The 18,114-nt window shown below is 46.9% G+C and overlaps 3 protein-coding genes across 5 annotated transcripts in view; 2 read left to right on the forward strand and 1 right to left on the reverse strand.

Moving 5' to 3' along the window:
* Nucleotides 1–1,271: 1,271 nt before the first annotated feature.
* LOC113206956 (major facilitator superfamily domain-containing protein 6) lies at nucleotides 1,272–11,935 on the reverse strand. Of its 2 annotated transcripts, XM_052271047.1 has the most exons (13): nucleotides 11,729–11,935; nucleotides 7,784–8,050; nucleotides 7,037–7,318; nucleotides 6,789–6,965; nucleotides 6,503–6,679; nucleotides 6,138–6,411; nucleotides 5,874–6,061; nucleotides 5,639–5,775; nucleotides 5,442–5,551; nucleotides 5,116–5,358; nucleotides 4,870–5,031; nucleotides 4,337–4,379; nucleotides 1,272–3,695 (listed from the first exon to the last, which is right to left on the reverse strand). In XM_052271047.1, the coding sequence occupies exons 3-13, from the start codon at nucleotides 7,277–7,279 to the stop codon at nucleotides 3,662–3,664; spliced, it is 1,788 nt and encodes a 595-aa protein (XP_052127007.1). In that variant the 5' UTR covers nucleotides 7,280–7,318; nucleotides 7,784–8,050; nucleotides 11,729–11,935; the 3' UTR covers nucleotides 1,272–3,661. The 2 variants fall into 2 exon arrangements, with proteins under 2 accessions (XP_052127007.1, XP_026279048.1); XM_026423263.2 differs by lacking the exon at nucleotides 4,337–4,379 and having other exon boundaries at nucleotides 11,729–11,932.
* Nucleotides 8,016–11,162, forward strand: LOC113206957 (MOB kinase activator-like 3). 2 transcript variants are annotated; one of them, XM_026423266.2, is made up of 6 exons: nucleotides 8,016–8,111; nucleotides 8,216–8,319; nucleotides 8,430–8,580; nucleotides 8,687–8,914; nucleotides 8,994–9,109; nucleotides 9,186–11,162. In XM_026423266.2, exons 2-6 carry the CDS (start codon nucleotides 8,278–8,280, stop codon nucleotides 9,348–9,350), a joined length of 702 nt encoding a protein of 233 aa, XP_026279051.1. In that variant the 5' UTR covers nucleotides 8,016–8,111; nucleotides 8,216–8,277; the 3' UTR covers nucleotides 9,351–11,162. The 2 variants fall into 2 exon arrangements, with proteins under 2 accessions (XP_026279051.1, XP_026279050.1); XM_026423265.2 differs by having other exon boundaries at nucleotides 8,043–8,319.
* LOC113206953 (ATP-binding cassette sub-family C member 4) overlaps nucleotides 11,301–18,114 on the forward strand; it is a 14,195-nt gene continuing 7,381 nt past the window's right edge. The window contains exon 1 of the mRNA XM_026423255.2: nucleotides 11,301–11,497. Coding sequence (XP_026279040.1) covers nucleotides 11,424–11,497 — 74 coding nt within the window. The 5' untranslated portion in view covers nucleotides 11,301–11,423. The remainder of the gene's footprint in view (nucleotides 11,498–18,114) is intronic.

An 18,114-nucleotide genomic window follows, 5' to 3' on the forward strand; every position in this document is an offset into this window, starting at 1 on the left:
CGAGGCCTCCAGCCCCCGACCCTAAACACACACACACACACACACACACACACACACACACACACACACACACACACACACACACACACACAAAAGCACACATCAAGAGATCAGCAGCTGCGAGCCGAGAGGTCGTTTGAGCAGCCATCTTTTTAAAAATACTGGCGAGTTGACGCCTCGGTCCGCTTTGCCGCCCGGCCGGGCCCCAGCCCCAGCGCCCCAGCGCCACCCCGGCAATGCGACCGCAGAGCCCACAGCAGCGCCGGACTCTGGGCGGTGGCACGCGGAGCGGAGGGGGAGAGGGAGAGCGACAACACCCGACTTTGCCAGACCTGCACGGTTCGTTTGCCAGCGCGTCCCTCAAAGACAAGAGAAGCGACCGGGAACGGGACGGAACGGGAAAGGAAGGGGTGGACGAGGTCCTTTACTTATTGTGCAGCCCGCGCGTCTCGGAAGGGCTGCCGCTGCCGGGCGGGGGCGGCGGGGTCGGCGGGGGCGGCGGCCTAGGGGTTCAAACAGAATCGAGGGCGGAATGACTCGGGCTGTTCACGATGGCGACGACGTCAACGAACGACCGGGGTTCACGTTTCACGTTCCCGACACTTTCGCTTTGCCAAGTACTCGGCCAAACGCGCACACAAGGGCGAGTTGTGTTGTGCTAAGAGAGTCCAAATTAGCCGCAATGTGTTGGGTGATACGTGCACGGGCCCGCGGCGGCGGAGGTCACCACCACCACCATTACCGGCATTGTATCGGGCGGGGCGGGGTGGGGCGGGGTGAGGTGGGGCCCCAACAGGGACCTAGCCGGGGCCGGGACTCCGTGTCGAGTTTGGCGGCAAACTTGGCCATTGTTCTGAGAGGAAAGTCCCCGTCTGCGCTGCGCCGGCCGGCCGGGCTTGTGAGAGCGGCAGCCGCCCCCTCCCCCTCCGTTTTCTTAATTTGCGTAAACTTTGCCTAAAAGCCCTAATAAACGAATCAGTTTGAATCCTTTTCTTCAGCCCGCGCCCCTCATCCCAGGTCCGGGGGTCTATGCTAGAACGCGGGGCAACTGAAATGGCAGCTGGCCTCCGCCTCTGATTAATGCCCCTAATGAGGAATAAATATGCCATGACATTAAAAGAGGACCGACCGAAGCTGTGGCAGGGCCGGCAGGCCCGCAGTGGGCTGCACTTTGGCTAACTTCCGGATTGACGGGAAGGGAAGTCCTATTCCGTGCGTGGGCAGGGCAAGTGAAGGTCGGCAGAAGGGCGAAGAGAAAGAATGAGACAAAGTTGTTTGAAAACATTTATAGGAAAACAATTGCACATGGCATAACCAGCAAATTCACATATAATACTGACTCTCCGAGAAGCTTTTGAATGCTAAGCACCTATGATGAGCTGGAGCTGCTTAGTGGATATATTTATTTGAGATCCAAATCATTTTGTTCACAGGCCACCTCACGAAAGGTAAAACGATAAAATCACAAAAAAGTAGGTAATGAAATATTAGTACATAATGGTTGGATGATCACTTATTCAACAATATTGAGCAAATGTATAACCTTAACATAAAAAATTAGAAACTACTTGGTAACCCATGACGGCCGTTGATTACAGAGAGGTCATTATGATAGACCAGGTGGCTGATTAATGAGGTATTTAGCCGATACGAAATCGGAAGGAAGAAGAAGCCCTGGAGCCAAACAAACCTTCAATTGTTCAATGAATTCGTCTGCTTAAAACCTGAACAATTGAAGGTTTGTTTGGCTCCAGGGCTTCTTCTTCCTTCCGATTTCGTATCGGCTAAATACCTCATACCGCACACTTTTAGAGCTAGACTGTACCGCATGCAGGCGGGTCACCTATCCCTATCCGGTCGGGGCCGTACACTCTAAATGTAAAGGGACAGTTATGTACCTAAAACCGTTACCTTTTATGGAACAAAATTGTCCCTTAACATCTAGAGTGTAAGCCGTCGTGGTCAGCGACGATCGTCAAACCCGTCCGCACGCTGCACAGTATGAGTACAAAAGTGCGCGGGGTTAAATCAGCCACCTGGTACGAAGAGCTTCTTGGAAATAATGATGATCATCACAGAAAGAAAGAAGGACTATCATAAGCTGAAAATGATCTCGTAGAATTAGTAGTGCTGTAAAACGGGAAAAGATTTAAAGCAATCAAACATCAGCTTTTACATTTCTGTACATACAAGGTGTTTCTTGAGCCAATTGACAGACTTTGGGGGTATCTAGAGGAGTGTTTTGATATGTAACACTTTGGATTCGCAGACGAATAGTTAAAAATGCAATTTTAAGTAAGCGCCCTGTCAGTAGGCAAAAATCTTCCGGAATGTGAGACAACGGTCCTGTGGCTGGAAGGGTGTTATCGAGGAGACAAGTCCTCATTCTACCTGAGCATTGTGTTATACGGGACAAGAGCGACGCGTTCTGCGAACTCCCTTTCTGACAAGGCCTACCCTTAGCCGTCCACAGAGGCTGTGTCACGCCCCAACCACCAGGCGCTCACTTCAAATATCGCACCTGCACCCAAAATGTCCTGCAACGTCAGAACATTCCTCTACGCATCCCCTACACGCTCCTCTAAAGTCAGCCTATTGGGCAAAAAAAAAAAGGTACACAGTAAAAAATTAAACTGTTGAGGTGTCAACAATATTGTTTAACAATATTGAAGAATGTAGGCCTTATGAAAATTACTTTAGACTTCTTGGCCGAAATGACTGCAAAGGACATGTTCCAAGTTGTCAGTCCCTTCATATAAATGTCTATAAAATTCAGAAGACAAAAAAGAATCTTACTCCTCTACACTGACTGGTGTCCCTCTGGGACTTGAACAAAATTGATTCTATTTCTTTGGCAATGTTGCACTGCACTCTTTACAACCCATCGATAGAAAATCAAAAGTTAAAGCAAGATAAACTTATCTATAACTTTTATTTAAATGAAAATAGATTTAAACTTTGGTGAATCGTTTGAGCATGGTTTGACTTCGTCATTGTAGATTGCTTGCCATTACAGATTCTTTAGAGAAGATTGCACAAACTAGACTGCACAAAAATAAAACCATTGTTAAATTTGTTTTGGGTAGTTAATTAACATCTCCTTCCCAATAATTTTTAAAAAATACATAACCCTGTTAAGTGGGATCCAGTCTTAGATAAAAAGCTCAGTAACTTTAATATTTTTTCCAAGCAAGTTATTTCCTAAAATGTATAAGTAAAAAAAGGCAATTTTACAACACTGATTTTTGAACTCTTACCTACTCAAGCAGTCCAACATATCACAAAGTCACATTTGATTGAAAAATTGTGTTGACTTACAATCACACAACAAATGGTCTACTGCATTTTCACACACAAAGGCACTTAAGATAAAGTTAGTTGCAGTCTCCAGGACATTTTGCTTCACACACTCTTCAAATTTTGGAATGAATAAAGTTCTGGGCAAAGTTAAGGAAAGAAACTTTCTTTTTAAAATAGAAATACTTAACATAAGTGATCACACCCAAAAATATGGCGAAGGAGAGGGAAAATTTAAGATTTTTACTACACGATGATATAAAAGGGCACTCAATGGAATATCCGCTCTTACGAATGTGGCCAAAAGTTTAGATCTTCTCAGGTTGCAGTAAGAATTTGTTGATCATCACAAGTTTCATTTGCTTCATTCGGTGGGGCATACCGTACTGTCTTGAAGCCTGAAAAAAATGTCAATAAGTAAATATTTGGATAATACAATAAAATGAAAACTGCAGTATTTTAACCATAGATGAAAACCTTAGATCCCCAATAATTTTACGCTTGAATATTATGTCACAGCTTACAATAAACCAACAAAAAGCTGCAGTCATTAAACATGCATGGTATGAGAGGATTTTACAAAGAGACTGAGAGTAAAGAAAAGTCAGGGGAACACCACATTACAAAACAGCGCAAAAGTAGGCATGCATACCTTGTACTATTTTATATACTAATTTGACCCCCTTATTTCAAAACGAAATGAGGGGTTGGGGACATGGCAAACAAACAAAAAAAACAACACATTGTGAACATGCCAATCCTGAATTTCAAATCTCAGCCTCATTGACACAGAGGCTCACTGACGTGTTATTGTTTTGTTTTGTTTTTTAAAATTATCTCTGCCGCCTATGGTGAAAACTTTTTAACCGATACAGGTAGGTACCATGTGTTTCTGTGCCCGCGCTGTAACACTGTAGGCACGTGCAAGGAAATACATTGTCTACATTCATCACAGAGTAATTTTTGCTTGGTCACACAAGATCAAAAGTACAAGCAGCATGCAATATCCTGGACAAACAAATTGGTCTCATTAACAAACCTCTCTAACTGCTCTTCATTATTGGCACGGTTCACACTACTCTCTGAAAATAAAGAGTAACGAGAGAAAGTGAAGTTTATATTTAGATAATTAAAAAAGATGAAAAATTGTTTTTGAAAAAAGGATATTACTTGTAATCTTAACAATCCTTTAAAAATCTATTTCTATCCAGATACGCATACAGTGTAAACTAGATTTGTTTTGCATTCAACAACACAGAAGAAAAATACAATGACAAATGACAAGTATCTGTAGCAGCCACTAAAGCAGCCAGTCACATACTTTCTTTAAGCGTAAAACATCAAAGAAGGATTTAGAAGAGTAGGCATAATTGTTATAAAATGCAGTGCGCAGCCAACACCATATAACATAACCTGGTTTCTCATAAAACACCATTTACCAATTTTACCAGAATACCAAATGTCATATATAGCTTCACCCAAAGTTAGTACTAGTTAGTTTAGACCCATCCTGAATGACCTGAAATTGTATACAAAATTAAGAGTTCATAATTTTGTAAAAATATACCATACCTTTATCTCTAGAAGGTGACGTGGGTTGTTTAGAAAGGTAGTGTTGGATTACAGCATGTAGTATTGCAAGCACAATAGAAAGCCCTCCAAATATTCCAAACATGACAGCACCAGAGTAGGCATAGAAAACTACACCTCCAATGAAGCTTCCTAAGGATACTCCTAAAACAATAGATGAAACAATCGGTGGTAAATATGTCTATGCATTTTAACAAGATAGTATGTTATACAACATTAAGAACTTACCAACTCCTTCAAATACAGCCCCAACAAGACCCTGAACAGTTGCTTCAGTGCCAGGCACTGATAAAATACTTGCATATGATGCCATAGTTGAATAGAACAGGCCAAATGTGACACCTTGGAGAAGCTCAATCGGTAGACACATCCAAGGGTTTGTTAGCACAGAGTATAGGATGAATCGAACACCAAAGGACAGTAAAACCAGTGTCATGACATGAATATGACCCAGACGTTTTATGATCCAGCCTAAATGAGAAGAGAACAGCTAATAATACATTGCTTGTAAAAAGAACATAATCAATGACACAAAATATTTTTGTTAAGAGTACCTGATAAAAAGAAGAATGGGAGCTCTCCCCCAAAGCACTGAACACCAGCAGCTAAGCCTTGCAAGGCTTTGATCCACTTCGTATCAACACCTGCTAAGTCTTCCAGGTGCCTAAAATAAACAGTTTCCAAAATGTTTACAAAAAAGGAATTACAGTTTCTTTAAAAAATTATGTAATTGGAATGAAGGGGCACCTACCAGAACAAGAACTGCCAGAGCATACCGGTATTAATACCAACAATAATACACCATGCAATGAATATAAGAATTCGTGCCTCAGAGAACATCAATCCCACATCGCGCAAGATATTTCTTGAAATATGAGTCTGACTATACTATAATAAGAAAGTAAATTTGAGATAAATGAGATGTTAACACAAAAATCAGTGGTCCATGGTGATAAACATTTTAAAAACAAACAAAGGTGCTTTACCTTCAACTGATAAGATACAACAATACTCAATAAAACATTAATTACGACAATGTAGAAGGCAATCGTGTAGTCTTTCTTGAATTTATCTTTGCTGAGTTCATCAACAAGAACACCAGCAATAAGAGTGAAGAGACCCCATCCCACAGCTCCCCACAGTCTCTGCTGACCATAATGGTTTGGCTTGTCACCTAGAAAGAAAAAACTACCTTGAACAATTGACCAATGAGCTATTTGTCTCTCATCATGATAGTAAATCTTGCTTACCTAACATGCCAAAGCAAATTGCATCCCCAACACTGCCAACCACAGCCATGCTACTCCAGGCAACAATAAGGAGAAGGAAGAAAAGCCAGAACTGATATGATAAAGCTGGAGAGTAATTATCATCAGCAGGTCTTGTAATGAGATCCATGACAGCAGAATTGTCACAAACAGCATTACACTGAAGCTTTTGCAAAGTGACATCACAATAAGGATTTAAAGGTTTGGCATTGGGTAAAATTGCATTATGAACCTTGAAGAAAGAACAATTTCCTTGCTGCGGAAATAAGTTAGACACAAGTTACTAGTTAAAGAAAGTACCAATCAATGTTTCAGTTATTTACTACTTAGCAAACTACCAAACATACCCTAACATAGTGAACCATAGGCAGTTCTGCAGTCATTTCTAATATTTTTGATCCAACAGGTATGGTTGGTGAGCCAGCCGGCAATGCTTCAGGATTTTTGCAATATCCATTGTTTACATGCCAATCAGAACAAAGGTCTTCGTAAAAGCTACTGTTATTCCCTATTTCACACTGGACCTAGAAATAGAACAATTGGTTAAGCATGAATTCTAGTTTTACCTCAACGAAACTTCCAAGTTTCAAAGGCATTGTAATTTTCAAAAGAAAACTAGACATTTAGACATACTTTACAGAGAACAGTGCCATTTTGTAAGGATGCTTTTTCAACACGGTCTATGGCAGCTGGATCAACATTGTTACACATTACTAGAAATGACTCTTGATGACAGTGAAACTCCACAGGAGACTTAGTGGGAACCTCAGGCAGAAATTGAATGGTGAAGAGAGCAATAGCAGACAAAAGCTGAAACAGATTCCAATTTGAAGTACAATGATGATTTAACAAAATGCATGAAAGAACATTTCTGCACTTACTTGGAACAACAAAAAAAGAAATTTCTGTTGCTTAAAGTAGTCTGAAATAGCTCCAAACAGTGGTTTAGAAAGCATTCCAAATATTGGTAACACCGCATATGTGTTTCCAACAACAAATGACGAAAATCCCAACTGTCTGGCATAAACAGGCAAGAAAGGGACTATCGGTGCTGATCCTGCATTAAACAGGAAATAGTGAGCCTTCATTGGCAAAAGATTCTTATCAACCGAAGGACATGCCATCTTGAAAGTAAAATTTTCAAGTCTTCTTGGTGAATTTTCCTGCAACAGATGATTAATTAGGTCAAAGTCCATTAACGCTTTATACATAATTCGCTAACTCTCAGTTGAAACATGTAATGACAACTGACAAGTAACTATTAAGTGAGACATAACTGATATGACTGATGGAGTCGATTGATAAGAAAATTAAGTGTCTTGAAGCGTGGTTACCTACTACAGTACAGAGTGTCTAATCGTGATAGAGGAGCCCATTTTCAATTCATGAGCATGAACATCTAGATAATGAATGACATATATCAGGGAACTCTGAAATTCAATTGTGCTTTAATTTACTTTATTTTTCATTTAAGAGCGAGAGAGTGTTAATCCTTTATCATCATTCCATCCAGATTTGGAATCATGTTACAGCTAGAGCACAGAGCACAGTAAAACCTTCACAAAGAATAGAACTCCACACAGTCACATCATATTGAATGAATAATTGGAGTAGCGGAAAATGCTTACCTTAACAACAAGGTAGCAGTACAACAAAGAGTAAAACCACAAGGTTCATCGAAAATTCGTACATTCCTTCATGCCGTCTAGGTTTTGTGCTTAAGCACTGCAAAGAAAAGAGGCTAAACGGACAAGGGCGAGGGGTAGCGAGGGGCGTAAAGTAAGAGTGAGAGGGGGAAGTTTTTGAAATGCGCCTTGTACAACGTAGTGATTTGAGTTAAGTCGACTATCATGACGTCATATCGGCTTCTCCGGTGTCGCCCGTTGGCCTCTTATCTGAAAAAAACGCCCCAAAAAAGTTGTCAATATACCCAAAAATCATCGTTGTCATTGCACAGTAAGCAAAATACCTCGTCTGCATCAATCAGTGGAGTGTGTCATTTACCGTAATCCCAACTCTTAGAATCTGGAAATTTTGCAATTTGCGTGAAATGGTTTTAGGTTATGGCTGAGTTGATGTGATAAACTTTTGACAGCATCTCAACCTCAAACCTAAAACCATCATGGCCCTAAATGGATTTGTGGAGTTTTTCCAGAAAGGCAAGGTACGAAATTCGTAGAACTATGATGATTTAATTTCAAACAAAAGCAGTTCACCAACGCTCCTTGACAGATGTGACTAAAATCCAATATTTTATCCTTTGATCTTTTCCAGACATTTAGACCAAAGAAAAAGTTTTCACCTGGTACGCTGCGCTATTCCCTGTATAAGCAAGCCCAAGCCTCACTCAACTCTGGTATTAATTTGAGAGCCGTAGTGAAACTTCCACCTGGGGAAGAAATCAATGATTGGATTGCTGTTCATGGTGTGTTTCATCACAGTTAGTTTAGTTCAAATGTAATTGTTGCTTTGTCTTCACATGCTTACATGATTTTGATATTGTAATTTAAATCTGATTTTGTCTGTTCTAGTCGTCGACTTCTTTAATCGTATCAATTTAATATATGGAACAGTAGCAGAATACTGTTTGGAAACATCATGTCCAACAATGTCTGGTGGACCAAAGTTTGAGTACCTCTGGGCAGATGGTAACAAGTACAAGAAGCCCACTCCCTTACCAGCTCCGCAATATGTTTCCTTACTTATGGACTGGATTGAGACACAAATCAATAATGAAAACTTATTTCCTGTCTCCACAGGTAAGTTGTATTGAATAATCTAATAATGTAATCAGTGTGCAATAATTTTACTGTAACTGTCTTACACGTTTCTTTGCAGATATACCTTTCCCGAAAACTTTCCTAGCTTTGTGCAGGAAAATTCTTACAAGACTCTTCAGAGTCTTCGTTCATGTGTACATACACCATTTTGACAGAATAGTTGCAATTGGAGCAGTGAGTATCCTATTCACAATTAACTCTTCCACATTCAACTTATTAAATCTAATGTTCTGATATCTCTCTTCCTTAGGAACCTCACGTTAATACATGTTATAAACATTTTTACTATTTTATCCGTGAGTTCGATCTTGTAGGCCCTAGAGAACTTGAACCTCTGCAAGAAATGACTTCAAGGATTTGTCATGATCCTTCTCCCTCTCCTGAGCCTGGCTCACAGACCTCAACCACTCAGTAGGTTACTGTGATATTTTTAATGTTCACCTTTAAATAAATTTAAAATACTCCCCTGTATTGTCTAAATTGCTTATGAAATTAAATTTCAAGCTTTTATGTTTACAAAAGATTTTCCAATGTAATTCTTGGCAGAATCAATGTGCAAGTGTGATTTTTATTTGCCAATTCCTGTAGTTTGATTGCATTTGGACAAATACTAACTGGAAAGACCAAGGTAGGACTAAATGCCTCATAGGTACTAAAATCTTCCAAATGTACAGAAAGGTACTGGTTCTGAGTCCTACTTTTGTTTTTCTGGTCTTTATGTCATGGGTTTTTATCGGTATAAATATTTCTGTAGCCTTGCATCAGTATCACTTAAAGTGAAGAATTCAAAATGATAATTCTTAAAACTATAAGTTTTGAAGTTTGTTAGTTTTTTTTTTTTTTTTTTCTTTATAAAATAGCAAAATGATGTTATATAAGCTGGTTTCAGCTCTCTATAATTATGTTTATTATTTATTTGGCACCAAATTGGTTTAGAAGACCTTCAGCTCAACATGTGACACACCTATGTTGTAATGGTATTTTAAGAAAGGCTTTGATTGGTAAAATCCTATAGTCATACTATACTTTCATAAAATATTTAGTGAAAGGTGACTAATAAATTCCGAGTGTTTATGGGGATACAGGTTTTTTATTCTATCTTGACAACAAATATGGATTGTGAGAACGTTTACTGATGCCAAAGTACAACAGGCTATGTGCCAAGTTACCATATTATTTATCTTATTCTATCATTGTTTGTAAAGTTGTGTTTTGTGCATAGTAATTAAGGTTGTAATTTGTTTATAGCCTTAATTATAGCTTTTGGTGATATTTATCATAACATTGTCTTCAATGCTTTATCTCTCAGTGTCATACACTGGTTTACCACGGTGTCATAACTTATGGATTTTTTGGGTGCTTCATTTTTTCCACAATGAACTGAAATGTGTGTCCATGACATAATTGAATGACATATTAAATGAAATGACCTGTGCCAATTATACTGTATGTCTTTTCAGCACACTGAAAAGAAATGTTAATTTTGAGACAGAATTTTCTGAGGTTTTGAATGAATATTGATTTGATTGATTACAAATGCCATGCTCGGACTTTAACAATTTTCTGTGTTCTGTTTTTATGAAATATTGCTGTCTACATTTTAATTTTTAATACTGGTTCTTATTTTTAAAGGGTCTTATTTTTTTTTATCTTCTTTTTTCAATTGTAATGCATGAAACTGCTCTTTCCTTGGTAGTAGCTGTGTTTAAGTTGTTGTATACCTCTCCACTATTATGATTTTAAATCATGTTGAATCCAACATGACTATTCATATGGTTATGCTGGGCAGTAGAACTTCCACTCTTGTACCATTCACCAGACTCAGCATGATAAACCATGTTTGTTTTAATTGCAAGGTATTATTTTGGGTAATGTGTTGTGAATGGGGTTCAATCCCTCAGTGATTTAAGTTAAGGTGAATGTATTAATCTTCTATCTTACCTATCATTGGAAAAATTCTCAAGTCATATAGTGCCCCTATTATAAGACTTAGAGGCCATTATTGAGGCCATTGAGGCTTGTCTCAACTGCTTGGACTTTTGTTTAAATGAATTCTATTGTAAGACGCAAACTCTTCAAAAATGTGGTTTGACATCTTACGTTTGTAAACGTTTAAGTCATGTTGCATTTTTTAAAAACAGATTGTATTGCAAAGTTTTGCTGAAAAATTAACTGATAAACTGTTTTGTTGTGGCTTTAATAAAAGTGAATGTATATTCCTGGTGAATATTGCATTTTCACTCAATGGCTAACCAAACCATCCTGATTGCTAACACTACAACGGATGGGGGGGAGGGGGAAGACGGCCGGCCGTCGGGCCCGCGGCCCACGACGACGCGTCTCGCGGCTCACGCGATTCGGTCGATGCGGTCGCGGTCAGTCCGAGAGATGGCGTTGGGCCCGAAAGAGGCCCGCGGAGCCGCTGCCATCACTTCCCAGTAGCCGTGCGAGTGCGCGGTAGGACGAACGCGGACAACGGACTAGAGACATGGATTCCTCCAAGCGGGTGGGGAACCCCAACCCCAGGGATTCAGCCAGCGTCGTATCGAAGCTGTTCAACTTGTGAGTACCTTCCGTTCGGGATGACAACCCGTCCGTCCTTGCGGTTGAGGCAGCCTGACAGTCGCTGTACCGCCGGGGGGGCCGCGGCCACGAAGGCCTTGGAGTGGCATTGACGCCAGAACAGTGCCGTTTGAGTGTCATGAATCATTATTTGGCCCTTATCACAGCTAAAACTTGGACTTATTCTCGGTCAGAAGCCCCCCCGATGCATGCTACCCCCGTAAACCTAACCTGTACATTCACGCTGAATCCTTCGCCGGCACAGCGGTCGGCCAGTGCTCGGACGTGGCTCCGGCACGCGGAAACACGTAAATACTTTTGGAGCTGAGGCGACTGGGATCTGGCAGCTCGCGGCGTCTACTTTCAGCGGATGTTCTGGTCCAGTTTCTTGGTTAAGGCAGCCCTAGGCTTACTTGAGGACCCGAGGGGGGCGAGGCGACTGACGTCCGTGAGCGAACGTGAGGTCGGAGAGGGAGGGGGTAGGTGCAGCGGGAGGGGAGGGGGAGGCAGAGGGGAGTGTTGGCGTGACCGGGCGGGACCCCCCAAAACATGCCGGGGTTCTGGCCACTCGAAGAAAGAGGGAGAGGAGGAGGGTATTAGACATTGACAGCCTCTTCATCCCCCTTTTAAGACAACACTCCCGACGAAACAGCCCCCCGTTTCTTTGCCTGACGATTGTTCGCGGCGAGGCCCTATAAACCGCCCTTCACCCTCTTGTCTTACGCGTGACCCTGAAACACTGGTGCAACAATAAACCGCTGCGTAATTCCTCGAATCGGTGAGGAAGCCGGCGTAAAGTCAAAGCATAATCTCGATCGTTATCGCGACCCCACTCGACGCACCGCGGCGGCGTCTCTCTCCGCCCGCCACGCGCCCAAAGTAAACTGTTGTGCCCGGGCACACATGGCGCTGTTTGCATCGGGATCCGGTCGGGATCGCATTGCCGCCGCGCCCCCGTGGAATAAGGGAAATTTCCCCCCGTCAAGCTCCGCCGCGGGGATTCTGCTGCTATTGCTGCTATCCTTGCCCTCTATTGCCTCTATCGACACACGCGCTGCTGCCGTCTGCAGGTGCAGTCCGTGGGGGGCGTGTGTGCTGCGGATAGAGACCGGTCTGGACGCGTGCCAGAGCGCAGCGCGTGCCAGCTCAGCGCGGCGGGCGGCGGCGGCGCATCGCGGCCGGGCCGGTGACCACGTGCGATACAGTAACGAGCTGCCCGACAAACGGGCGATAGCGAAGCCCATATCGTGTATCACTCCAGGGATTTGCCAATATCGCTCCAGCAGCAAGTGCACTGACTCGACGCTTTTTCGTTGCACTATCTGGGAGCTAAACGTAGCATCCCAGGTAAAGGAAATTTAGAGCACAGCAACTCAAAGGCAGGGCTGGGCAGGGCACTATCTCATTTCGAGCTGGGACAAAAGTCGGGAGCATTAGACGAACGTTTAGTGCGCGGGAAGAAATATTTTTCTCAGTGCGAAAATAAAAATAAAACAAACCCGCGGGGCCCGCGGGCGCGCGCGTTGTCGGCTCGCACTATAACTTGACACTCGCAGAACGTTTTAAGATAAAGATACAGTGTACTCCAGCTAAACAGAGGAAGAAGGATGGTGGGCATAGAGGTAAAAGGTGTTTGACCAATCAGGAACGTTCATGTTCTTCCCGTTCGTTTTCTGATTCTGTTAGCCGAAAGTACACACGGAGCAAACAGCGCCCCGGGCCATGGGTGCCCTCTGCGCAGGCGCGTCTTGGTGGGACAGTGTTTTGCCCGAAGCCTCTGTTACGCCTGACGCTAGTAGTCTGACGCACGTCTACAGTGGGAGAAACAAACGCGGTGTTTCTCCCCCCGCAACTATGTGTGCAGTATCGTAAACATTTCAATTTAATTTGATAAGATGGTCGGTGGGTGATTCACGCCGTCGTCGTCGTGGGGTTCGGCCCCGGTGACGGCCGGGGTGACATCGTCCGCGGCCTTGGGTGGCCTTGGCGGCTCAGGACCCCGGCGGCTAAACCCCAGCCGCCCCAAACACCGCCCGGCCCGGTCCGGCCCGCCGCGGCCGAGGACACGCCGCGCGTCGGTCGATAGCAAAACGCATCCCTCGGTGCCGTCACGGAACAAAGCCCGAGCGTTTGGGCCCCCCAAAACACCATCCCCGTCCTTTATATCTGTCGTCACACGGCGAATTTTTTAGCTGCACCTCTCCGTTTATGGTCTGCGACAACGGGTCAGTGGCCGGGTAGCCGTACACACACGGGTGGTGAGAGGGGTGCCCCCGATGCACTGGCGGCTGGGCAGTACCATATTGTCACCGCACTTATAGTGATGTCTCTTTGGCGTGCTCTTCAGCAGGTGTTCGATAATCGATCGGCAGGGCGCGAGAGGACCCCCCCGGCCGCTCGCGCTCGGCACTTGTAGTGTCCTTAAGATGTTTCGTTCTTCGTTGGCGGGTATGTCCAACCCGGGCCTGGTATGGGTTGAGGTCTTTCGGATTAGCTGCAAGAGCTCTGCAGCAGTGCACCCGAGTGCAGCGCTCGATGGCTGCTACTGCTTTTCATTATTTTTTTTTCTGGGTTAAGGTGGTGGCCCAGCCCAGCAGAGCTGACTGACCAAGGTTAGTCGTGACCCAGCCGCACGAAAAAAATTAAAATGTTGAAGCATCAGCGTCAACGTTTGTCATACTGCGACCCGAATCCAACCGCTGGCGTTCACACTGGCGTGCGCCAGACGCGGGTCCCATCCCGACGACGTGCCTAGCCGATTGGCTCAATTGCTTTGCTAGCCACGCGAAGCGAGTCGCGGCTTGCTGGGCGAGGCGGGCGTGGCTTGTCGGCGTCATGCAGCACATCTCCATTGACTGGCCGGCATGGGGGGGGGCTGTCGCTGTCAGTCATGAGTGACCACCCGCCACACTGTTGCACCAGCGCCGCAGCGGCAGTCGCGAGAAGAAGAAGTTTTCAGCAGTATGATTCTGGTAAAATAAAGAATCGGTCATTTGACGTCCGTTGTTTTTGTCAATTTAACATTTTCTTTGCGGAAGAAACTAGCCCCGATAGCGATAAGCAGCGACGTCAACGGCCTTGACTTGAGAGCACCATACACAAATGACCTTTACATTTTTGGCGTGGTCGCCCGACGGCGGGCCCCGCTCCTCGGGGGCACGTACGCTCAGGCAGGCTCAGATCCTGACTTCAAGTTGCGGTAAAGCGTTTGGAGAAACCGGCACGAGACCGGCCAGCTTTGCATCGCTCTCTCGCCCAACGCGTGGCGGCACCAAAAAGAATCGGTAAATAATAAAGTAGCGTTGTTGTCCGCATGCACACCCCTTTGGCCTGCGCGGCGGGTTCTCGTGCTGGTTCACGAGGCCCTGCGACCGAGGGGTTCTTCACTCAAAAAAATCAGTGTACATCCTTAGAAAATCACGAAAAAATCAGAAAAAAACATTTAAAAAATCATTTAAAAATCACAGAAAAATCAGAAAAAATCATCGTAAAGTCAGAAAAAAAACTGAAAAAAATCAGAAAAAATCAAGAAAAACAGAAAAATTGGTGTACGCTAGAGTTTATTGTGAAGGACCCCTCGCCTGCGCCACCCTCACGCGGCTGCCGATCGTAGACACTGGCAGCAGTGCCCGGTCCGGTCTCCAATGTCATCTAGCGCCGTTAGTGTCATGTGGGGGACATGCGATAGCCTCCCTCGTTCGCCCGGCCCGGCCAGAGGCCCGGCCCGTCCCTGACCCACGAGAGATCGCCCTGAGGACGGCCCTGCCCGTGGAGGGTATGGGTATGGGCCACCCGCGGGCCGGGCGTTCCGGGTGTTATCCTCACGGGCGTGGACGCAGCCGTGGCAGCAGGATCTGCCGAAATCCGGTTCCACTACGTCCGTTACGTACCGCAATGGGCCCCGTGTCCCGTGTCAAGCTGTCGCCGGAGTCCAGACGGTTAGAGCTGCTGAGGGCGTGTATTATGGTATTCCGTGGAGACGAAACTCGTGGAACCGGAAGGAGGACATCATAGATGGTTGGAATTTAATGCTAGTTTCGCTAATTAATTTCGAAATAACTGCCCAGTCGTACCCACCCTCGTAGCGCAGTTTGGAGCTGTTTGCCATTGTTTCGGTCCCTGCATCCCAGCCATATCTATGATCCCAACCGCTGAGTGGAGGGGGTGGGGGAGTGTGCTTCAGGATTCTATACGCGAGCCGGCGATAGCGAGCCGGCGGGCCGGGTGTGGTGGCCACAGCGTGCACCGAGTGTATCAGAGAATACGCCGCACTGCTGCGGGTTGTGCGGTCTGTCGTCGGCCATGCAGCAGGGGCCACATGCACCGCTGGGGTCGCCCACAAGATGCGTCTGTTTTTCTCAGATTCATTCGGCAAGTCACTCTGGTGCAGGGCGCCTGCGATACTCGGGGTAGGCCACCCTGCAATACAGCCATGCACTACATGCGAGATATTGCCTACCCACCAGGCGCTATGAGAGCTTTGCAGAGTCTGAGCTAGTCAGTTTCATTTTCGTGACGGCGAATTACAGGAGAACACTTTCTAGATGATCCTTTTAGGGGCCGTATCCATACCACGTAAATTTTAGGGGGGGGGCAAATATTTGGGGGTTCCAAAAGGGTCACGAACATCACTGGAGTCCACAGGCAGGCAGTCCATAAGCAGACCGGCAACCCCGGACCGTATTCTCTGGGTGTAGGTACTCTCGGTAAACACACGTGCAACGCGTGCTCCTGGAAGTAATGCACACGAACACACTGATAGCGCGGCGTTTTCGTTTGTGCTGAGCTTCGCGGAAGACGCGCTCGTCGCGGTCGCGGTGGACTCTAGCAGCGCGTTGGAAAAGGGGTTTAAGGGTGGGGGGAGGGGGGGCGTTCGCGGCGGTCGTGACGTTGCCACAGCACAACCTGCAGCTCTGCACCAGGCCGGCCAGCACGCCGCGTCCCCCCCCCCCGCACCTTCCCCAACCAAGCCCGCGTGATGCTCTCCGGCTGTTCTAACAGCACCGGGGGCCGGCCGGCCGGCGGCGGCCCTTTGGCTCGCATTGGCACATTGGCGCCCACGCCGCGCTCGCCCGCCCACCCACCAGATAAGAGATTGTGCCCACATGTCCTAGGCGCAGGGGGAGGGGGGTACAAACTTATACTACGGGGTACCCAAAACGATTAGATTTGAACTGCTTGGGTTATCCTGAACCCCATAGTGGACCATAGTATTTGTACCCCCCACCCCCACCCCCCCTTGTGCAGGACGCCTATGATGAGGGGAGGGGAGGCGGCTAGCATGCGTGTGACGCTGCCATGAGAACTCATGATGACGGCTCGCGGCCCGGCACATCTCTGGCCGGCTCGGCTCGGCTCGGCCCGCGAACAGCACAACACTGCCATGGACGCTTCGCGCCCGTTGGCGTTGGCCACCATCCGGCCGAAGCGGCGCGTCCTTGGGCGGGAGGAGGCGACGCGGCGGGGCGGGGCGGGGCGGGGCGTGTGGTTATATTGCGTGTAGCGCGGACAGGGCCGGCTTCCCGGACTCGTGACCGCGCGTTCCTCCTCAAATAACTCCGCGTCCCGCGCGCCCCTTGCTTGCCGCGAGTGTTTATTGGGCCCGAAATGAACGCGCGTCTCCTCTGTCTCCCCGCGCCCCGCGCACTAATGATGCCCGCCCCTCCCCCATCTCCTCCTCCTTCCTTGACCCCCGAAATGTTGCGACTGTTGGCTCTCGTTTTGCCGGTTGATGCTGAAGTGCCGAGTCACCCACCGCTTCGCCGCGTGCGGGCTGCGGCGGGCTGCGGGCGGCGCCCCGCCACGCGACGCCGCACCACGCCTATGGCCACGCTCGCTCGTGAGTGCCGCCGTCGTACGGACTCCAATAAAATATGGTGTTCCATCAGCACCCCATGGTTTACCTCCACAGTCAAAAATACGGGACTATGGGATTGTGACCTTATATATATGTGGCAGCACATGTCCCTGTCGAGCTGTTCCCAGAACTGCGCTCGTGACACGACCACATTTGCCTCCAAAATGTTGCGCAAGTTTCTGGGATCGCTTTTAAAAACTGGTCGCGCGGGACCAGCCCCCCGTGGTCGCGCGTGTCGTCGGGCCCTAATAAATCGCGCTGGCTTTGTTTCCTGCCCTGGAGCGAGCGTCGGCCGGCGGCGGGACTGCAACTCCAGGGGCTCCTGGGCGCGGGGAGGGAAGCCCCCCGGGCCGGGCGGTCGGCCTGTTGCGCTCCCTTGCACCGGCCGGGTGAGGCTGGCGTGGCGCGAGGCACCGCCACCGCCGCGGCTGCGCCAGGCCGGAAGTCAGGGGATACATACACACAGACACGGCCGTAAAACAGAGGTTTACCGTGTGCACACTGGGGCGACGTCGCATCGTTGCTTTGGGGCTTGCACTGTCGTATTTCGAGGACGCGGCCGGCATGCTCAAGGCATTCGGATGCTGTGGCGTTTTGGGCGGGGAGCGGGAGCCGATGGGGACAGGACAGGGCCTCGCGCCAGGGGATCCACTGGGGCTGGGGACCACGTGACGAGCCGGCTGTATGTAAATCAGAGCAGTATGTGTTGCGAGTTCGAGGCGTCTATCATTGTGTCTTTGGGGCCCGCCCGGAGGGGGGG

The sequence above is a fragment of the Frankliniella occidentalis genome, unplaced genomic scaffold, assembly GCF_000697945.3.
Source record: "Frankliniella occidentalis isolate FOCC.00 unplaced genomic scaffold, Focc_3.1 Scaffold147, whole genome shotgun sequence".
Taxonomy (NCBI): domain Eukaryota; kingdom Metazoa; phylum Arthropoda; class Insecta; order Thysanoptera; family Thripidae; genus Frankliniella; species Frankliniella occidentalis.

Coding starts and splice junctions, on each gene's coding strand:
- LOC113206956 (XM_026423263.2), bottom strand. CDS start 7,279: ATGGCATGTCCTTCGGTTGATAAGAATCTTTTGCCAATGAAGGCTCAC. Junction 6,680..6,788: donor ATGGCACTGTTCTCTGTAAA/GTATGTCTAAAT, acceptor TTCTATTTCTAG/GTCCAGTGTGAAATAGGGAA. Junction 5,359..5,441: donor CCCATTCTTCTTTTTATCAG/GTACTCTTAACA, acceptor CTTCTCATTTAG/GCTGGATCATAAAACGTCTG.
- LOC113206957 (XM_026423266.2), top strand. CDS start 8,278: ATGGCCCTAAATGGATTTGTGGAGTTTTTCCAGAAAGGCAAG. Junction 8,581..8,686: donor TGATTGGATTGCTGTTCATG/GTGTGTTTCATC, acceptor TGTCTGTTCTAG/TCGTCGACTTCTTTAATCGT. Junction 9,110..9,185: donor GAATAGTTGCAATTGGAGCA/GTGAGTATCCTA, acceptor TCTCTTCCTTAG/GAACCTCACGTTAATACATG.